Here is a 22,242-nt window from a genome sequence, read left to right as displayed (position 1 = left end):
ACATGGCACACACTCAATGCTTCTTTATGGTTACTCAGAGCTTGGAAGGAGGGCTACCTTTGGTTCCCTAAACTGCAGGGCTGACTCACTGTCTGCAACACTGTACTTAATAATCTGCACAGATACACAATGTAATGGGTAAGTACCTCAGAGGTCATGCCTTGGAACACCTATTGTAAAATTTACAGTTTTTGGGGGTTTGACCGCATTTTTCATATGCACCAATCCCGACAATGCTATGTATACCGGGGCTTGGATACGATGGGTAACACCATACACCTGAGGGGCGTGGCGCGTGTGTCATTCTGGGCATGTACATTAACTTTTTCTAGTTTGTGCTACAGTAACTCTTCTGTGGGATAGCAACAGCCGGGCTAGGCTTCGCTCCCTACACGCATCAATAAGCTTGGATGCCATGACTGTTGCGATCACCGGTCGTCCTTCCTTGGACCACTTTTGGTAAGTTCTAACCACTGCATACCTGGAACACCCCACAAGACCTGCTGTTCTGGAGATGCTCTGACCCAGTCATCTAGCCATCACAGTTTATCCCTTGGCAAAGTCGCCCAGATCCTTACGTTTGCCCATTTTTCCTGCTTCCAACACATCAACTTCAAAAACTAAGTGTTCACTTGCTGCCTTATGTATCGCAACCCTGGACAGGTGTCATTGCAACAAGATAATCAAAGATGTTCACATCACAAATTATTGATTTTAGTGTTATGGCTGCTGGGTGTATACCTATAATATATATACACATCAATGCCATGTGTCTCACCTGTGTGATTGCAGCATACTGTTGTTCCCATTCTTTCCTGGCCTCCTGTAACTGATGCTCCCAAGTAATTTCCATGGCCTGAATTCTCAATTCATTTTCTGTAAGCAATCGACGCAGTTCTTCTGAAATTTAGAAAAAACGGAACTAACATCACATATTAAAATGCGAGTCTAAAACAATAATATACAATGGCTTTTTAATCATAACAACAAGCAATAAAATAAATTGAGATCACTGATAACTTGCTTGTTTCTTGCTCCACCCTTTTCCCTGAGGTCCCCAGTCCTGCCAGTCGAGACAGCAACTTGCTATTTTCTGCTTTCAGCTCTTTAATAAGATGCTCTGTGGGACTTGCATTGATTACAGCTTTGTTCTTAATTTTCTTTGCTCTAGAGGATAAACATAAAACACATTTGTTTATATTATTTGTATAGTAATATCATGCTGTGTTTGTTACTTACATAAGGCCACTGGTACTGAAGGCATGTTTTTACTAGCATTTATTAACATCAATGGTTTCCAATGGCCCAACAACCATTTCTGCATGTACCTGTGCCCTAGAATGGCTTTGTCATCTTTTTGATGATGGTTGCTTTAATCATTTACGTTTATTACATTTGAATGTAATGTGAGCCCCATGATGCTGCCCCCTGGCCACGGGTTCAAGCTTGTTAAATGCATTTGCATTTTATATTTCTTTTCTTAACTTCAGTAGGTAACTGATCTAAAGCTGGGTACACACTATACGGCAGCAGATGGAACGATGCATTGAGTGACGGCAGAGAACAACGGATTCTGATCCTCGTCAGAACGATATATCGGACGATAATTATGTGGGAAAACTTAACCTTACCTTTCAGCATATCTGAGTGTCGACAAAGTCTCCTCATAGCATATATCTGCTGGACTCACTGCCGCAATCTAAGGAGAGAAAGAGGTGTAATAATAGATGTAATATAAATCAACAGATTAATGTGTTTGATGTAAAATCTCTCTTTAGGACACACAGTCCCCTGTATGAATTTTGTTTCAAATTATCCATCTTGCAGACATGACTGATGGATTTGTAAGAATTAACTTCTTAATTACTACAACTCACAGTTGTAGAAATGTGTCCTACAGTATGTATTGCGGTTTTACACTACAGTATTAGTAGATGAATTTGTTAGTGAATCCTATACTGTGGTGTATGGTGTGTATACTAGTAACATAAGAAATGGTGCATTTTTTTGGAACTCTGGCTGGTGACTTCACTTTACTACTTTTCTATATAACAATTTCTTTTAGCCGCACTTTGAAAAAATGCACATTTTACATAAATGGAAAATCCATGTGCTGCCACATTCTGAAAGGTACAGGAGAAAGGATATCTGCATTATACTGTACCATAACCGTTCTGCTGTTTCCTCCCAGAGCAGACTGCAGAAGTTTTGTCAGGACAGAGTCTCTATATGGAATATGTATAACTTTCTTCCTCATGGCAGCATCAGCAAGTGCACTACAAGATAATCAGACATGTGACGTACTGTATCTACAGATTCAGTAATGGATGTGTGTGTGATTTCACTTTGTGCCTGGGTACAGCAAGGGCAAACATGCATATCGAGATAAAGATGCCTGGGAAAGCAGTGTCATTTGCGGGTGATCAGGAGAAGTCCTCAAAACTAGTAAACCACTTGAGATTGCCTGTTTTCAAATGCTCCTCTGACATTGATTGTTCATTCTTTCTCGCCCTACAATACTATATTACATACCTCTCAACATTTTTGATTGCAAAATAGGGACCATGCACGCTAAAGGCGTGCGTTCCGTAAAAAGGGCTTTGTAGTAAGGGGTCATGGCATGCCCCAAATTTTCATCACTCTGGAGGTTTGTCCAGCACTCCCAGAGACTCTGGGCAGCCCCCAGGCTCTCCCCCACAGTGAACAGATGCCCTGCATATGCGCACGGCATCTATTCACTCGCTGCTCTCCCCCAACTCCCCCCATGCCACACTGCTGCCAATGGGTGGCACAATCCCTGAACAGTGAACAGTTCAGGGACCACTGAAAGCGGGACAGTTGGTATTATGCTTTTATGTCTTTTTTTCATGCATGACATGGAGGGGTAGTCCCTGCTGCATTACAGAGCTTTGTTGAGGCCTAATAGCAAATGTTTTTGCTGCAAATAAAATATATGGTCAAAACATGGGTGTGAGTGGGATGTAAGTTTATGTGACCTACAGTATGCCTGGCATAAACCGGGAACATATGCTACTGTTGCCTACCAGTATGTATCTTAAGATAGTTGTGTAGCCGAAATTGCTGCTTTCCTAATAATTAGTTTCATATTAGACACTATACAGATGTGTCTTCATACATCTAGCGTCAATACGCCAAGCAGCATGACTTGCTTGGCATGAGTGACTGTATCTCAATGATAAAAGGCATTACCACCTTGCAAAAAAATCTGGTTACTGTAAGTTATAGCACGTTGGCACATCATTTCATTTATTACATAAGCATGATATTGCAAAACCTCCAAAAGCAAGATAAAAATAGACACTCTTTACATTCTAGGCTTAGATTATGACATTGACATTTTTTATTTACATTATGTTATAAATTAATAGATTTTTTCTGCCTGAAGTAGCACGTGCAATCATACCCCATTCCAAAATATAAATATATAACATTTTAGCATTACTAGATATACCAACAAGATCCATACTCCTTATTTAGGGGCCTATTCATCATGTAGCCCAGTGGTTCCCAAACTTTTTTGAATCACGGCACCCTAGATTATCAGCATTGGTTTCACGGCACCCCTAAGTTTAATTTTGTTATTGAGAAATTCAGAAAAAAATGCAGTAAAGTAATATATTGAAGTAAACTGCTTACCTGTCATCCTTAGGGTCAGTTATGTGGTGGGGGACAGGTTTGAGCTTCTGTTTGGCCATATATTTACATTAGTATTTACATTAGTAAGTATGTGCACCTGGGGGATACGGGACGCCTCCCCACCAGACACATACTAACACACCCCACATATAGAGACTCATAGACTTATACTGGTGGATTTTACTTCATCCACTGGTGATACCTACTGGAATACAGTATCAGCGTGTGAGAGACACTGAACTATTAACCCCCAATACACCAGGACTCGTGCTAAACCCATCTTGAAATGCATGTGCATAACGCTGGGTACAAAGTGAGGTTGTGTGGGAGGGATCCGCTCAGATCCCTCTTCACAACCCGGGACATCATTCCCATAGGAAGGAGCGGGGCTTTGAGAACCAGCACCGTCTGGGGATGGCGTTTGTTCTCCTTCATTTTCGGAGTTTGCTTGCAAGTACAAACACCATCCTCAGATTGCTAAATATTTGGTGGCCCTAATATTTGCATGTGTAACAGGCCATTTAAGTGATGATGAATAGGCCCCTTCCACTTTTCCATAAAAATAGCATTGTTAAAAATTAAAAAATAATCATTCACTTTGTTGCCGGATGCATTACAATACAGACAATACTGCTGTTTCAGTACATACCTGATGACATTGCCCAAGGTGGTTAAACTTAGATTAACACAAACTCCTTCTCTAAGACGATCCCCTTCAGAACAAGATGATTTCTGTCTCTCACTGCCAGCAAGATCCACCAGATTGATACTGGACTGCTTGGTAATATCATCTTCTAGGAATATCTAAGAGAAGTGCAGAAATGTTCCCTTACTAAACACAGCTGAAACAAAATTAGTACAAAGATGTCATAGGGCCAGAAATAGGAGTTGTACGCTATGCCGATTGTTTCTCAGATGAGCGATTGGTGGTAGTCTGTGCATGTGTCTGAGTCACACTAGGCATGCGCCAAGGTACATTACCGTAACTGCCCACAGAGAGTATTTATTTGCAGTGTGATTGACAGTCAGGGACCATTTGGGGGTGGTAACAAGTGTTGGCTAAAAACGCAGGCATGTCGGGATCATTTCAGGGTCGTGCCACATCCTGCATCTGCGATCTCGTACACAGTAAACATGGCTTCAGCGCAGCCGCAAGGAAGTAGCTGTGCAATGCCGTCCAACTAAATGCAAATGCGAGGCCAGAAAATCTGCGTTCTACGATGCTGACCCTGGCCTCAGCACTCCCAGGAAACGAGGGCGACGCGCTCCCATTTTCAGGAATGTGGCTCGGCGTCAACCCCTCCCCCAAATGGCCACAGCCTGTCAATTAGGCTGCAGCTCAGGGGGCACTGCGACCGTGATCGCAGGACTCGTTCTGCACATGCACAGAATGAGTCCTGTGCCTGCGCAGTTCACCCACAATCTGGTTAATACTAGGGGTGAGCGGGTTCGGATTTCTGAAATCCGAACCCCCCCGAGCCCCCCCGATCCGAGGCCGATCCGAGTCAGGCTCGACTTTTCCCGCCTGACTCGGATCTGAAATCGAGGCAAAACGTCATCATCCCGCCTTCCGGGTCTCGCGGGTTTTGGATCCTATATAAGGTACCCGCGTCGGCGCCATTTTCTCACTCGGCTGTGGACAGTGAAGAGGGAGGGTGGGAGTTAGGGCTGGCTGGGCTGTGTAGTGTAGTGTAGTGCAGAGTAGTGTTGTGCTGTGCTGCGCTGTGCTGCTGTTATCCATAGGGGCTGTGTCCACTACTTCAAAGTCCATAGGGGCTGGCTGTGTTGTGCTGTGCTGCTGTTGTCCATAGGGGCAGTGTCCACTACTTCAAAGTCCATAGGGGCTGGCTGGACTGTGTTGTGCAGTCAGTTGTCCTAGGGGCTGTGTCCACTCCAAAGTCCTGTGCAGTGTCCCAGTCCTAAAGGGGTGCTGTAGTGTTGTCCAGGGGGTGCCTTGTCCATCAGGGGTGCTCCCCCCAAGTGCTAAAAAAAATAATATTTTTTCTGTGTTTGTGAATTGTGTGCGCAGTAGCCGCACGTGCATCAACAAAGTAGTGCCAAGCGTGCGCCTGTGTCATAAGTAAAGGGCCGGCTGGCTTGACCGTTAAAGGGTGCTGTAACCCCCAAAGTACACTCCAAACCAAATAACAAAATATTTTCTGTGTTTGTGAATTGTGTGCGCAGTAGCCGCACGTGCATCAACAAAGTAGTGCCAAGCGTGCGCCTGTGTCATAAGTAAAGGGCCGGCTGGCTTGACCATTAAAGGGTGCTGTAACCCCCAAAGTACACTCCAAACCAAATAACAAAATATTTTCTGTGTTTGTGAATTGTGTGCGCAGTAGCCGCATGTGCATCAACAAAGTAGTGCCAAGCGTGCGCCTGTGTCATAAGTAAAGGGCCGGCTGACTTGACCATTAAAGGGTGCTGTAACCCCCAAAGGGCACTCCAAACAAAATAAAAAAATATATTTTTTTGTGTTTGTGAATTGTGTGCGCAGTAGCCGCACGTGCATCAACAAAGTAGTGCCAAGCGTGCGCCTGTGTCATAAGTAAAGGGACGGCTGGCTTGACCGTTAAAGGGTGCTGTAACCCCCAAAGTACACTCCAAACCAAATAACAAAATATTTTCTGTGTTTGTGAATTGTGTGCGCAGTAGCCGCACGTGCATCAACAAAGGAGCAGCGCCAAGCGTGCGCCTGTGTCATAAGTAAAGGGCCGGCTGGCTTGACCGTTAAAGAGTGCTGTAACCCCCAAAGGGCACTCCAAACAAAATAAAAAAATATATTTTTTTGTGTTTGTGAATTGTGAGCGCAGTAGCCGCACGTGCATCAACAAAGTAGTGCCAAGCGTGCACCTGTGTCATAAGTAAAGGGCCGGCTGGCTTGACCGTTAAAGGGTGCTGTAACCCCCAAAGTACACTCCAAACCAAATAAAAAAATATTTTCTGTGTTTGTGAATTGTGTGCGCAGTAGCCGCACGTGCATCAACAAAGGAGCAGCGCCAAGCGTGCGCCTGTGTCATAAGTAAAGGGCCGGCTGGCTTGACCGTTAAAGAGTGCTGTAACCCCCAAAGGGCACTCCAAACAAAATAAAAATATATATTTTTTTGTGTTTGTGAATTGTGTGCGCAGTAGCCGCACGTGCATCAACAAAGTAGTGCCAAGCGTGCGCCTGTGTCATAAGTAAAGGGCCGGCTGGCTTGACCGTTAAAGGGTGCTGTAACCCCCAAAGTACACTCCAAACCAAATAACAGAATATTTTCTGTGTTTGTGAATTGTGTGTGCAGTAGCCGCACGTGCATCAACAAAGGAGCAGCGCCAAGCGTGCGCCTGTGTCATAAGTAAAGGGCCGGCTGACTTGACCATTAAAGGGTGCTGTAACCCCCAAAGGGCACTCCAAACAAAATAAAAATATATATTTTTTTGTGTTTGTGAATTGTGTGCGCAGTAGCCGCACGTGCATCAACAAAGTAGTGCCAAGCGTGCGCCTGTGTCATAAGTAAAGGGCCGGCTGGCTTGACCGTTAAAGGGTGCTGTAACCCCCAAAGTACACTCCAAACCAAATAACAGAATATTTTCTGTGTTTGTGAATTGTGTGTGCAGTAGCCGCACGTGCATCAACAAAGGAGCAGCGCCAAGCGTGCGCCTGTGTCATAAGTAAAGGGCCGGCTGACTTGACCATTAAAGGGTGCTGTAACCCCCAAAGGGCACTCCAAACAAAATAAAAAAATATATTTTTTTGTGTTTGTGAATTGTGTGCGCAGTAGCCGCACGTGCATCAACAAAGTAGTGCCAAGCGTGCGCCTGTGTCATAAGTAAAGGGACGGCTGGCTTGACCGTTAAAGGGTGCTGTAACCCCCAAAGTACACTCCAAACCAAATAAAAAAATATTTTCTGTGTTTGTGAATTGTGTGCGCAGTAGCCGCACGTGCATCAACAAAGGAGCAGCGCCAAGCGTGCGCCTGTGTCATAAGTAAAGGGCCGGCTGGCTTGACCGTTAAAGAGTGCTGTAACCCCCAAAGGGCACTCCAAACAAAATAAAAATATATATTTTTTTGTGTTTGTGAATTGTGTGCGCAGTAGCCGCACGTGCATCAACAAAGTAGTGCCAAGCGTGCGCCTGTGTCATAAGTAAAGGGACGGCTGGCTTGACCGTTAAAGGGTGCTGTAACCCCCAAAGGGCACTCCAAACAAAATAATTTTTTTTTTTCTGTGTTTGTGAATTGTGTGGGCTGTAGCTGCACGTGCATCAACAAAGGAGCAGCGCCAAGCTTGCGCCTGTGTCCCATAAGTAAAGGGCCGGCTGGCTCATTTCTTAAAGGGTGGTGTAACCCACAAAGTGCACTAGTCTCCAACAAAAATAAATATAACATAAATATAACCCAACTTTCTCTGATAAAAATAAAATAGGGAAAGATCAAGAACCACTTCCTCCTAGTGCTGAAGCTGATGCCACTAGTCATGACATAGACGATAACATGCCATCAACGTCGTCTGCCAAGGCCGATGCCCAATGTCATAGTAGAGGGCACATACAATCCCAAATGACAAAGTTCAGGAAAATGACCTTGAAAAAAACATTTAAATCATCTGAAGAGAAACGTAAACTTGCCAATATGCCATTTACGACACAGAGTGGCAAGGAACGGCTAAGGTCTTTCCCTATGTTCATGACTAGTGGTTCAGCTTCACATGACGATGGAAGCCCTCCTCCCGCTAAAAAAATCAAACGAGTTAAGCTGGCAAAAGCACAGCGAAGAACTGTGCGTTCTAAGAAGATATCACAAATCCCCAAGGAGAGTCCAAGTGTGGTGGCGGTTGCGATGCCTGACCTTCCCAGCACTGGACGGGAAGAGGTGGCTCTTTGCACCATTTGCACGCCCCCTGCAAGTGCTGAAAGTTGCACCCACAGTCCACTTGCTGATATGCAAATTGAAGATGTCACTGTTGAAGTACAACAGGATGAGGATACTGGTGTAGCTGGCACTGAGGAGGAAGTTGGCGAAGAGGATTCTGATGGTGATGTGGTTTGTTTAAATCAGGCTCCGGGGGAGACAGTTGTTGTCCGTGGGATGAAAAAGCCCATCACGGTCATGCCTGGGCAGAGACCAAACATTCCACCTCTTTGGTCTGGCAATATTTCTATCCAAATCCGGACAACAACTGTCTTGCCATATGTACAATATGTAAAGGTGAAATAAGTAGGGGTAGGGACGTTAACCACCTAGGAACATCCTCCCTTATACGGCACCTGCAGCGCGTTCATAAAAAGTTACTGTCAAGTTCAGAAACTTTGGCTAAGACCGTAAGCAGTCCAGGGACACCTAAATCCCTTTTTCCAGTTTTATCCAAGGAATCGGTGGATGAGGAGGATGAGGACGACATCTTGCCTCCGTAGAGCAAGTTTGTGCAGGGACACATTAATTGCCAGCTTGTTTTGTGGGGGCCCAAACGAACCAATCATTTCAGCCACAGTGATGTGGCAGACCCTGGCACTGAAATGATTGGTTTGTTAAAGTGTGCATGTCCTATTTATACAACATAAGGGTGGGTGGGAGGGCCCAGGGACAATTCCATCTTGCACCTCTTTTTTTTCTTTGCAGTATGTAGTGTTTGGGGCCTAGTTTTTCAAACTGCCATCCTGTCTGCCACTGCAGTGTCACTCCTAGATGGGCCACGTGTTTGTGCCGCCCACTCGTGTCGCTTAGCATAGTCATCCAGCTACCTTGGTGCAACCTTTTGGCCATAAAAACAATATTGTGAGGTGTGAGGTGTTCAGAATAGACTGGAAATGAGTGGAAATGAAGGTTATTGAGGTTAATAATAGCATAGGAGCAGAAAAACCCACAAATTCTGTGATTTTAGCTGTTTTTATGCTTTTTTTCAAAAAAATACAGATCCAAAACACAAAACCCAGAACCCAAAACACGGAAGGGTGGTTTTGGCAAAACCAATCCAGATCCAAAACACGAAGAAAGATCCAGATCCAAAACCAAAACACGAAAAGTGGCCGGTGCACACCCCTAGTTAATACGCAAACCATCGGGTTTACTTACTAACCCATAGATGCTTGGATTAGCAAAGATGTCGGACTGTGTCTCAATACATATCCCAGCAGCTGCGTCATCTGCATATTTTAGCACAGCAGCTGCGGTGACCAGAGCGCACAACTCTGAACAATCTGAACAGGCACTTACGTTAAAATGCTGAGCAAACATTTAGCTATGCAGACTCTCTATGTTTTATTGGTTTATTTTATATTAATTTTTCTTTCACAAGCAGATATTTATGAAGAATTTTTTGTTTTTTTATTTAATCTGTAATAGTTTAGAGAGCTCTTTAGCTGATAAAACAAGAGTATAACGACTTCTCTCACCACTTATCTCTTACAACACACTTTACAAAGTCAAACATAGGCCTCATAAGCATTCTCCAGAGAAATGAATCAATTTTAATTATTCAGTTATTAATTATGATGCTGATATTTACAGACATGGACAAATTTGTTGGTCCCCTTAAAGCTCATTGAAACAATGCTTCTTTCTTTCTGAAAAGTGATGAAATGAAAAGCTATTGGCTAATGTATACCTGCATGTCTTTTCTATGTCTTTGAATAAAGCAAATAAACTGTGAAAATAGAAACATTGGCCCTCATTCAGAGCCGCTCGTTAGCGGCAGTATGCTGGTTCCGAGCGATGTTTGCACATCTGCGCATGTGTACGGTTTTTAGTACGCATGCGCGAACCAGTCAGTGCGGACAAAAATCGTTTGTACGCTATATAGCGAGTGCCTGCTATTTTGAGTGACAGAATGAGGCGTATGTGGGTGGTAACAGGGGAAGGTGCTTGAAAATGGGGAGTGGAGATCCGAACGCAGGCGTGCTTAAAGGTCAAAACGGGCGTATTATGGGTGTGCATAATTAATACAGCAGCGTCATTGACCACGTCACTGGGTTATTTTATAGCCAGAACTGCTCGCAAATTTGTGGTAGCAAACACCAACCACAAGAATAGCGAGCAGTTCATACGCTGGTCGATGTACTCGATTAATCTAATAAATAGCGGACATGACGTATGGTGCGAGCGGCCAGGGGGCGTTTTTAACAAATAAACGAGCGTATGTTTTGCTCGCTCGTTCAGACTTAGAGGTGTGAACAGACTGCAATTTGCGAACGGATCATTTGAATAGCCACCCCTTGTTTTTGAACGAACGACCGCAAATAGCGAACGGCTCTGAATCAGGGCCATTATTGCTTATTCTACAAAGATATTGTAAAAGGGCCTGGACAGATTTCTTGGTACTTCTATGAAATATCAGTATAATCCAATTATTTATTATCTTTTCTAACTGGTTGCTTTCTTGAGTTTGCAACACATGGGCCTCAATCTTGTCATCAGTCATTCAGCCTATTTAAAGGGAGAAACGTTGTCACTCTGCTGTTTGGCATCATTGTGTGCACCACACTCAACGTGGACCAGAGGAACCAAAGGAGACAGTTGTCTGAGGAGAACAGAAAATAAAAATATAGACTAGCATGTTAAGACCATATCCAAGCAGCTTGATGTTCCTGTGATTACAGTTGCAAATATTATTACATTTAAAGTCCATGGGACTGTAGCCAACCTCTCTGGATGCGACTGCAAATTATATAGAAGGATAGTGAGAATGGCAGAAAAAGAGCCACGGAAAACCTCCAAAGAAATACAAGCTGAACTTCAAGGTCAAGATACGTCAGTGTCTGATCGCACATCATACGTACGATCCGATGGAATGGAATTTGCTAATTTGACAAACCACAATGCTTCTTGAAGAATGTCCTTTGGACAGATGGGTCAAAACTAGAGCTTTTTAGCAAGTCACATAAGCTCTATGTTCACAGATGAAAACATTTTCAAAGAAAAGTTTTCAAGGAACAAAAACACCTTACCTATTGTAAAACATGGAGGAGGCCTGATTATGTTTTGGGACACAATGAGTTAGTTGGTTATGTTTCACACATATCTTTTATATCTTTTATATCACATATGTTCTGGGTTCAAATTGTCGAAATGTTCGCCACGGGCATACTGTACTAGTATATATATATATTTTAGTTTAACCGTCACCTCAGTCTCCGCACCCACTCTGTACATACTTCACATATGATAACATACAAAAGACAATGAAATAGCAGATATGCAACAGCACAGCTCCTCAATCAAAAAAGGAGTATGCCTGGCCCTCCAAAGCAACAAGCCAGGCATGACCAGAAAGGAGCAAGGGCAAAGATGTGTGGTGCATGAGGCAATCTGTAACATAACTAAACAGAGAAAAGGAAGTCTTTGTTGCATAACAATCAGCCATCATCATATTCAACAGCAAAAGAGCACAGCATCAATATCACTAAATACTGTAGCAAACAAACTCACTGCAAGAACCAAGGGGTCAGTGAAACAGCTCAAGATATATCGTGGATCATCTGAACAATCCTGGTTGCACACCACATACTACTATGGTCTTCTAACAAATTCAAAAACAATACCATGAGGTCTAGAATCAATTTGAATCCATCCAAGAGCTGACCAGGATAAAGCCAGCAATGTTACCCAGTGTTACACCTTGACTCATGAAAAGAAGGTTCCATACCTTGTGACATTGAGAGCATGACCTGGGAAGACAAGAGTTAAAGGCATGTACTGTATATGCACTGGTATGTACACTCTACTTAGACATCTTAATTGTAACTTCTGGTCTCAGATGTGTGACAGAAGCTCTAGAGCCTCATAACTCTGTTATATGGTTATTATATTTGCCAAAATTTCAGTTTGAAAATTATTAAAACTGGCAGGTGAACCCTTTCTGGCCATGAGGAGCGTATGAGATGACAAGGACTTTTGTGGTGGACCTGGCACGGCTACTGTGGTTTGGATTGTTGCCAACATAGCTACTGTACAACCACTTTTGTTTTTATGAAAGTGTCTACCACAAAAAGCTGTGTCATTAGTAATGTGTACATTTACAATTTTTTTTTTGTTTAAAGAAAAAGCTAATAGTGGCAATTATATCACTAACAGCACTTTTGTAATGTTCTTTTTTTGTCTCACCCATAGATAAGCCCCTATTTTCCTATTATGTGTTTATAGATTCTACCTGTTTGAAATGAATTGTGATGACCATATGGGATCGGCTGCTACTGGAATTCATACTGGTTGAGGCTGTGGTTCTTGTTTTTTTCCCCTGATCCATCAACCTTTCAATTTGTGCATAGCTTTCACAAGGCACCAGTTTCAGACCATCCACATAGAATCCCTGATGCTGGTCCTCCCGTACCTTCAGGCCACCAGACTTCTTTGTTTTAGACAGCAAATCTGTGACCTAAATCAAAAAAATACAGATTAGTTCATCTGCATCCATATTGGCAGGAGGCAAAGTACACTTTTTTTTATGTTGGTCATAGAGGCAGAGCTTTGCCAACTCCCATAACCACACATTGATTTGCAAATGTTGATTCGTTTTTAGTTTGAAAAAGCATTTGCAAATGTTATGCTCTGATGCTAGTATGAAAAACACTACGCAACGCTGCAAATCTCTGTGTTTGCATATACTATACGTCACAGATCACGGATGGATAGAGTGGATGCTGAACTATAGGTTTGGCTGATACCCAGAGAGATATTACCAACTATTCCTAAATTTACATATAGAAAGGCACCTAACATGAAAAACAAACTAGTAAAAAGTGTGATACCAGAAAAAAACACAGGGTGGATTTTTAAAATGAAAGGATTTCATCGCTGTGGTTCATGTAATGTATGTATACAACATACTAATCAAGTAACTAAAACTGAAAATTGTATTTCTCATGCAATGACTTTATGTCATGACTTTATGTCTACATGTCATGACTTTATGACATGTAATAGCACTAATTGCATCTACCATATAGAATGCTCATGTGGTCTCCAATATATTGGAAAGACTACTATGAGACATACGTATTTTCCACCAAAAACTCGGGTCCGACCTGGGTTTTCAGACATGGTTCCAACCCAGGTCAGACACCGTTTACACATAACCATCGATCTGGGTTATTCTCAGGTTATCCCTGTTCACACTGAACCTGGGTCTGCCCTGCTAAACTTGTGAGGTCATAAAAAGTGGGAGGTGACTGTTCCACAATCACCAATCAGCTCATTTTAGGCATGACCCAGATCGGATAACTCGGGTTGCGCCGTTTACACTGCACCATTATCCAGGTCCATCCTGGGTCCGACCCTGGTAGCTACCTGGGTTGGATTGCTGGATCACTTGACCCGGGTTATTTTTCAGGGACCCTTTTACACTGAGCTGCGACCCGGGTAGACCCAGCAATAACCCAGGTTTTTGCTCTGGTGTAAAAGGGGTATTAGAGATACTGTAGGTGGGGAGAACACCTACGAAATATAAAGGATGTCATGAACCATTCTCTTTCTCACCACTTTGCTGAGACACACCAATGTTCTATTAAAAACATAAAATATATTATAGGTATTAAAAAAATTGATGGTAATTGGCACACAAAAGGTACAGATACCTTTTTAGCAAAGGCTGAAATGAAATCAATTTATGAGATATGAAATGTGTATTTTACATGTTTTATATTTCTCACATTTTATATTTTTATACTCTTTATTGTCCTTCTGGTGGAATTATCTGTGAGATGGATTTGAATTACTCTCTTATTTATGAGAATAATTGTATTTACTATGTGATATGTACTTTATTTATTTAAAGAATATGCACTTTATTGTGTAGGTTTGAGGTTTTACAAATTATAATTACTCCTTCCCTTATTGTATAATCAGAACTTTCTGAAAGTCTATTCTCTAATATAACACCGCTACTTCCGGCGGAAAGCCTGAACGCTGGAATTCATAATATTTTTGTGATGGTGCCGGCTCCTAAACTAAGTCCGGGGGCATGTAAATCCAGCGGGCCCAGGAAATACGCCATGCATTCCACAGTGGAGTGAACAGCGATACATCATACTCGGCGGCAAGTCACTTCCTTTGAAATAGGAAGTGACTCCATGCGTTCCACAGTGTGGAACGCATAAGGGTAATTACGACCTTAGGTTGTGTCTAAGGACTCGGATCACCTTCTGAGTAAGTTATTTTATGTAATTACTTTAAAATTAAGTTGATCCATTCAATGGGGCAGATAATTAAATGTATCTACACTTTTCTTGCATTTAACCCCCGCTCCTTCCCACACCGCAGGACAGGAAGTGGGTAGAGATAAGGAGTATCTATAAATACCTGATTCCCAAAACATACTAACACACCTTGAAAAAGACCTATATTAGGTTGAAACGCGTTGGTATACTTGTGGGCAGCATCACCTGGAACCTTGAGGAACAGCTCTATAGGGGGAGCCACTGCAAAATACCCCTGTCACGACCGGGCACTAGGAATACCTCTGTTTAGGTCAAGAACCGGGGGGGTTAGGATAGCCATGAAGTAAATGACGGAGGTGACAATGACTGAGTCTTCTAATTGCGGCCAAACCCAGGTTTGGATAGACCTGCCCAGAGTTGTGGAGTCTAACTCAGTTGGTGGTTTTCTCCAGTGACCCCCTCCAATTGGGATTTTGTTTTCGCTGCACCAAGTGAGCAGGTCGCGGCCCTCTGGACAGGTTCCTGGGAGTGACAGAAGACCGTTACAAATATAATGAAAAATCACTAACACTGGGAACACTAGAAATAACACAGAGAGACTAGGAATGGAATAACTGAATTATAGAAGCACTAGAAACACTCGGAGAGAACGATCCAGAGAAAAGTTGCACAGGAAAACATAGGGAGTAACCTCAGAGTTGCACGTGGGACACACTGGAGCTCTGGACACAAACTGGTAAAGATACACAGGAGTGAGTACATGGGAATACACTTGAGATGCACGGGAGGTGCAGATATGAACTTGTACTGTGATCCGGGTAGTAAGTACACAAAGGTGTGTTTGAGACGTCCTGCAGCTCTTGACACAGACTTGTACAAATACACAGGAGTGAGTACTCGGGAATATACTTGAGATGCACCAGAGGTGCAGATATGAACTTGTACTGAGGTCCTGGTAATGAGTACACAAAGATTCACTGAGGATGTACTGGAGATGCAGAGATGAACTTGTAGTGAGATCCGAGTAATCAGTACACAGAGATGTGCTTGAGAGGCACCGGAGGTGCAGATATAAACTTGTACTGAGGTCCGGGTAAAGAGTGCACAAAGATGCACTAGAGACGCACCAGAGGTGCAGATATAAACTTGTACTGAGGTCCAGGTAATAAGTACACAAAGATGCACTGGAGATGCACCAGAGGTGCAGATATAAACTTGTACTGAGGTCCGGGTAATTAGTATACAAAGATGCACTGGAGATGCAACGGAGATGCAGATATAAACTTGTACTGAGGTCCGGGTAATGAGTGCACAAAGATGCACTGGAGACGCACCAGAGGTGCAGATATAAACTTGTGCTGAAGTCCGGGTAATAAGTATACAAAGATGCACCGGAGATGCATCGGAGATGCAGATATAAACTTGTACTGAAGTCCGGGTAATGAGTACACAGATGCTACTTGAGAGTTGAGACACACGGGGAGTGCAAATATGGACTTCTACTGAAACACAGGAACTGAGGCCCTGATTCAGAGCCGGACACTCTGAAAGAGCGTTCGCTCTGTATCTGGGCGGTTTTTTTTCTGTGCGGCCTCCTGGCTGCTCGCATTGCTGTGGGTGACCACCCACAGCTATTGCGAGCTGCCAGGATGATGGTCGCGATGGTCAAGTCCATCGCAACCATCGGGCTTGCGACGAGACCCTTGTGGTATGGTCTCGTGACCGCAAGCCCCAGAGAGCTTTCGGCTCTAATAGAGACGGAAGCTCTCCCACTGACATCACTGGTGATGTCAGTGGGGCTGCCCACAAACGGCAGGCGTTCGCATGGGAACGCCTCCGTTTGTGAAGCCACCCCCCGCCACGCCTACAAAACAGGGCGAGCTTTCGATCAACATCGACAGCCGCCCCTTTTGTAGGGAGCCATGGAGCGAGAGATTTTCTCTCTCGCTCCTGGGCTTGCGCACATGCAGTGTGGCCGCTGCGCGTGCGCAGAGCAAACCATCGACCCGCTCGTGAGCGCTCAAGCGCTTGCGAGCGGGTCTGAATCAGGCCCTGAGTACACAGAGGTCGCGGAAGACAACAGAAAGCCAGGAACACTGAGGAAAATAATACAGCCTCTGGAATATGAGAATGTTGTCACAAGGAAACAGCAGCGTTCTATCATACAGCGAAGTTGAACAGCAGTTTCCTGTTCCTGGAGTCAGACTTAGATCAGCTGAGAGACCGCAGGACTGCCATTGCAGGAAACTGATAAGGTGACATAGACCAACATGGCTCCGCCCATGCCCGCTACCATGGGAACCAGGACGCATGCACGGAAGCCCTAGCAAACCCCAGGGAGAATTCTCAGTCACCACTCACCTCCGCTCCCAGCGACTGAACATCTAAGCCCAAGGACGCTGGCGCGGACGTGAGTAGCTGCCGATCCCAGGCCGCTTCCTGACGACCCCTATATGTTACATGCTGTACCTTTCTAAAAAAGAAACACATGGTACGCAGCCACTTGTTATTTGGGATGTCCACCGGACCATTTTTGCTGGAATTTTATTTGGCTCTGATTCGTCGTCCGGCTTTGGATTTGCCAAACTGCCGTGACTGGTTTTGGATTGTTTACACAAATTGACAAAAAAAAAAGCTATAATCACATAATTTTTTTTGTTTGTTTTTTTTGTTCCTATAATATTATTAACCTCAATAAATTAATTTCCACTCATTTACAGTCAATTTAGACCACTTAACAGCTCACAATAATGTTTTCACCATTATTGGCCAAAGGCTGCAGTGAGCTGGCTGGTTACTAAGCGACAGAGCAGCGACACAGACACCGCAGTTTAAAGCACATCTATGAAACATTGCCACAGAGCAGTGGCAGAAATGAGAGGTTGTGCAAGATGGAATTCTCCTTGGAAAGTGGGTACGGCCAGCAGAGTCACAGTACTTGTATACACAGTGTGCGACCTGCTGTTATATATAAGTAATATGTTTGATCATAGGATAAAACATACATGGTATATGGAGGATACCTTTAAAAATAATAGGGAAGAAGGGCAGACCTCCATTAGAGACGATGATTTAGAGAGTGCCATGCTCGTCTTGGAAAAACTGTTTATAAAAGAATGAAAAATATGGTGGGAGATTGCTACTCTGGAACAGTATATGAAGGAAGGCATTATACCCAGAGGACTTAGAGTAGATAAAGTACCCTCATTTAACACAGAAACTATTGAATTCAAAAGTACTTGGTTTCAAATTCTGGATTCATGCTCTCGCTCTTTGATGGAATTAATTGTAGGGGAGAAACGGAAACATTTAGTTAATAGAAGAGATAGAAATATATCAGACATTAGTGCAACCCTTTTCAGAGTCACCTGAAATAACAGAAATAGAGGCCATCATCAGTGTTATAATTGAAAAGAATGAGAAGGAGATCAGAATAAAAAAACAAAAGATGCTCTCCAGGGATAGAAATGATTATAAACAGGGGATACAACATAAATGTAGAAATAAAATCCATGATCATATAGAGGAAGATTCCTAGCAAATCCCTAAAGGATATAAACACACCCCGTATTTGGCCAATTCCAGGAATTTGAATACTCCTGATATGAATACTGGAGGAGGCCGAGATTATAGAGGTCGTTTCCTCGATAAACGTGAGAGAGAAATAAAATGGCATGATCTCCCTAATAAACCTGTATGGAGGAATATGAGAAGAACAGTAAGAGGAAAAAATAGGAATATGGATAGGAGGGACAGTTGGAGGAGAAGTCCATCTCCTTCCCCTTTTGAATATGAACTACAGGACCCTGTAGATATTGATAGGGAGGTTGGGAGACGTTATCCACTCACCCCAGAGACTAGTTTTTTAGGGAAAAGATTAGGGAGAGGAAAACCCCCATACAAAAGAAGAAATATAAGAGAGGAAAAAGAGGGGGAGTGGGCAGACATCTAAATAAAAGGAGGAGGTTTGCTTTGAAAAATATAAATAAGGATAAGGAGGCAAACCTTTTGGGTAAAAAAGGGCAAAGTCGAGAATGAAACACTAAGATTTATAACTTAAGCAATTATGTTTTGAATGAGAATGAAATTAAAGTCTTAGAACAGGGACTTAAGTTGGCCCCCAGCTCCTGTATGAACCATTTTGAGGTCTTCATTGACCTACAAAAGTTTATCAGAAAACTGACCTTGAAAACATTTTTTGCCGACAAAAATTCTGAACTAGAGAAGGCCACGGATAATGTTCCGGTCTCTGTATCAGTATTTAAAAAAAAGTCAACCTTTTTTCCAGCACATAAAAAGGAATGTTTTATTGAGTTCTTTGAAAAATTGGTGAGGGAGGATCTTGATAGACTGCAATTAAAAGGGGATAAAAAGATGAATTTAACTAAGGGGGAGAGGCTGGCAATCTCCTCTTTGAGGAAGAATAGGGAGATTGTTATTAAACCTGTGGACAAGGGGGGAGCAGTGGTCATCTTGAATATAGAAGACTACAATGCTGAAATTTTGAGGCAATTAAGTGATAGTAGTACATATAAGACGTTGAGAACAAATCCATCAGAAAGAATAAAAAAGAGTTAGAAAAACTACTAACAGTATATACTATGAAGAGGGTCATATCAGAAAAGGAAAAACTCTATATGATCATTGAAAAACCATCTATTCCTGTACTGTATATGCTGCCCAAAGTCCACAAAAGTATACAAAAACCCCCAGGTCGTCCCATTGTTGCTGGGACTGATTTGATAACATCTAATCTATCCCATTTTTTAGATTCTCTATTACAGCCGATAGTAATGAAAACTTCAGCTTTCCTTAAAGATACGATATCGACCATCAATCATGTAGCTCAAATTAAGTGGGACTCGGAATGTTGGCTTGTTACAGCTGATGTCACGTCGTTATACACAATCATTCAACACCAAAAAGGGCTTAAGGAGTGTGCAATATTTTTTAGATAAAGAGGAGTTAGACAAAGACTTGAAAGATTTTATAATAAAAGACATTGTGTTTATTCTACATAATAACTTCTTTTGGGTTTTAGAATAATTTTATTTACAACTTACCGGCACAGCTATGGGCACCAGACTGGCCCCAAGTTATGCTAATTTGTTTATGGCCCAATGGGAGGCAGACTTTGTTTGGAGCAGATATACTTTTGGGGCCAGTCTGGTGTCCTGGGTGAGATATATTGACTATGTGTTTTTTATATGGAAGGGAAGTCAGGAGTCTCTGGATATTTTTTGCACACATTTGAACAATAACACTGACAATATTCATTTAACTTTAAATAAGAGTCAGGTGGAGGTTAATTTTTTTAGATTTAACGATTTTTATCAAGGATAATGTGATTTTAACTAAGAATTTTATGAAACACACCGATTGTGATTCTTTTATAGATCGAAAATAGTAATAATCATCATAATTGGCTAACCAGTATACCAACTTCAATGTATAAGGAGAAATTGTACATTTGATGATGATTATTTTGAACAATCTGAGATTTTAAAGCAACAGTTTGTCTCAAAAGGATATGAGGATGGAGTAGTAGAGAAAACTAGGCAAGAAGTGGGTGGTACTGAAAGGAGAGGCATGTTGGAAGAGAGGGACCGAGATAAAATGGACTTTCATTCTAAAGTCCCTTTCATTACTAAATATAATGGGCAATATCGCCAAATAGAGGGTATCATTCAGAAACATTGGAGGGTTTTATATCAAGATCCTAAGTTAAAGGAATACCTAGACTTAAAGCATTGTTTTGTATATAGGAAGGCAAAAAATTTAAAGAATCAGTTGGTAAGGAGTGTGACGGAGAACCCCAAAAAATGTTAGTCAACCATTCCAAGGGCTTCTTTCGGTGTGGACTATGTATATTATGTAAATTTTGTAAACATACTACCAGCAAAATTACATCATATAAGTCCAATAACACAGGGAAGGAATACCCCATTACTCAATTTATTACATGTCAGACAAAAAAATGTGTATATCTCTTGGAATGTTCCTGCGGTAAGCAATACATAGGAAGGTCTAGTCGTATGCTTAAAACTAGACTTGCTGAACACTGCAGGAACATCCAGGTAGGTGTTGAAGCACACAGTGTATCTCTTCATTTTATAAAAAGAACATCAGTGTAATTTTTCTGATTTGATATTTTTTTTTGGTATTAACGTGGCAGTGTCCAATTGGAGGAATAGTGATATGGAGGGCACCCTAGCAAGGTTGGAAATGCAGACCATTTATGAAATGCGCACACTCAGTCCGGGTGGCCTGAATATAGAATTTGAGACCAAGTGATTTCTGTAAAATTTGATAAAAAGTTAATGCAGTTCGGTTAGGGAGCCCTTCATTTATATTCTATATTTTGTCTGTATGTTTTGTTTATGGGGTAGTATTTAGTGGTATATGTGGAGTATGCATATATGTTGATTTTATTAATGTCGGTTTTCTTTACACCTTTTTTCTTTTTTACTTGTTGGGACTCTGAGGAATTGAGATGAATACTATATGGAACTTACGATGAGGCAAATGTTCCAGGAGGAATAGGATCCATATACACCGTGGCGTCAGTTCCGGTTTTGCGGACCACGAACACTTCCGGTTTGCGTTCCTAATGCTGGAAGTGAGCCGTGATGGAAGTTACCTATTTGACATCACATCCAGCTCTGCGATAGCATTGTGGACACGTGGAGATGGAGAAGGAGGTGACGCATAATACCCGAACTGACGCATCTGGATTCCCTAATCCTCTGCCTTTACATTTGGACTTAATTGAGATGAATCCTGGATATGATCCAGTCTGGTCCTTGTGAGGAGAGAACCGGAATTTTGGACATTGATTTATTTCATGTTGGTTTTAATTATTTATTGATTTATGAGATTAGTTTTATGTTGATCTGTATTATTTGATCTACAGAATGTATAATGTGTGTTGCGGTATTTCTTTTTTATATATATATATATATATATATTTATGGGAGCAGTGCAATTTAGGATTGATTGGTCATGTGACCTTTTGATTAATGTGGGGGTATATAAAGGGAGAATTTGGAAGCATTCAGTACACCTTGAAAAAGGACCTTTGGAGTCCGAAACGCGTTGGTGGAGGAGGAATGCTGCTTTAGTCCGTAGTGACCTTTTCCAGTGAAGGGAGGGAGGTGATTATACCCGGGGGTCATCCTCTACTTTTGCACTTACATCTTTATCGTGCCTTTCTGGAAAGGCCATTAACGGTACAAAGTGATTTGTTGTAATTTTTGCTGTTAATAAATGTTATGCTTTTATACACTATGATTGATTTTTTTCTGGTTATATGTGGACGGAGTGTATCAAGGCTGACAGAGAAGTTAAGAATAAAGGGAACTTCTTGGAAAAATTTCTAATAAAGATACCTTTATGTGCACCAATCTCACCTAGTTAAGGTGAGGAATTATGCCTAGTGGTCCCGAATAGGATAC

At 42.3% G+C, this 22,242-nt stretch overlaps 1 protein-coding gene across 1 annotated transcript in view; it reads right to left on the bottom strand.

Annotated features, from left to right (window-relative positions):
• LOC148521855 (kinesin-like protein KIF28) overlaps window positions 1-22,242 on the bottom strand; it is a 116,097-nt gene that overhangs the window by 72,861 nt on the left and 20,994 nt on the right. Inside the window, exons 3-8 of the mRNA XM_088474465.1 lie at window positions 12,784-13,008; window positions 4,307-4,461; window positions 2,165-2,276; window positions 1,632-1,699; window positions 1,025-1,167; window positions 779-900 (exon numbers count right to left, since the gene is read on the bottom strand). Coding sequence (XP_088330591.1) covers window positions 779-900; window positions 1,025-1,167; window positions 1,632-1,699; window positions 2,165-2,276; window positions 4,307-4,461; window positions 12,784-13,008 — 825 coding nt within the window. The remainder of the gene's footprint in view (window positions 1-778; window positions 901-1,024; window positions 1,168-1,631; window positions 1,700-2,164; window positions 2,277-4,306; window positions 4,462-12,783; window positions 13,009-22,242) is intronic.

Source organism: Taudactylus pleione, unplaced genomic scaffold (assembly GCF_031769625.1).
Source record: "Taudactylus pleione unplaced genomic scaffold, aTauple2 ptg000154l, whole genome shotgun sequence".
NCBI lineage: Eukaryota > Metazoa > Chordata > Amphibia > Anura > Myobatrachidae > Taudactylus > Taudactylus pleione.
The sequence above is the reverse complement of the archived record's forward strand: the minus strand, read 5'-3'. Positions and strand labels throughout refer to the sequence as shown.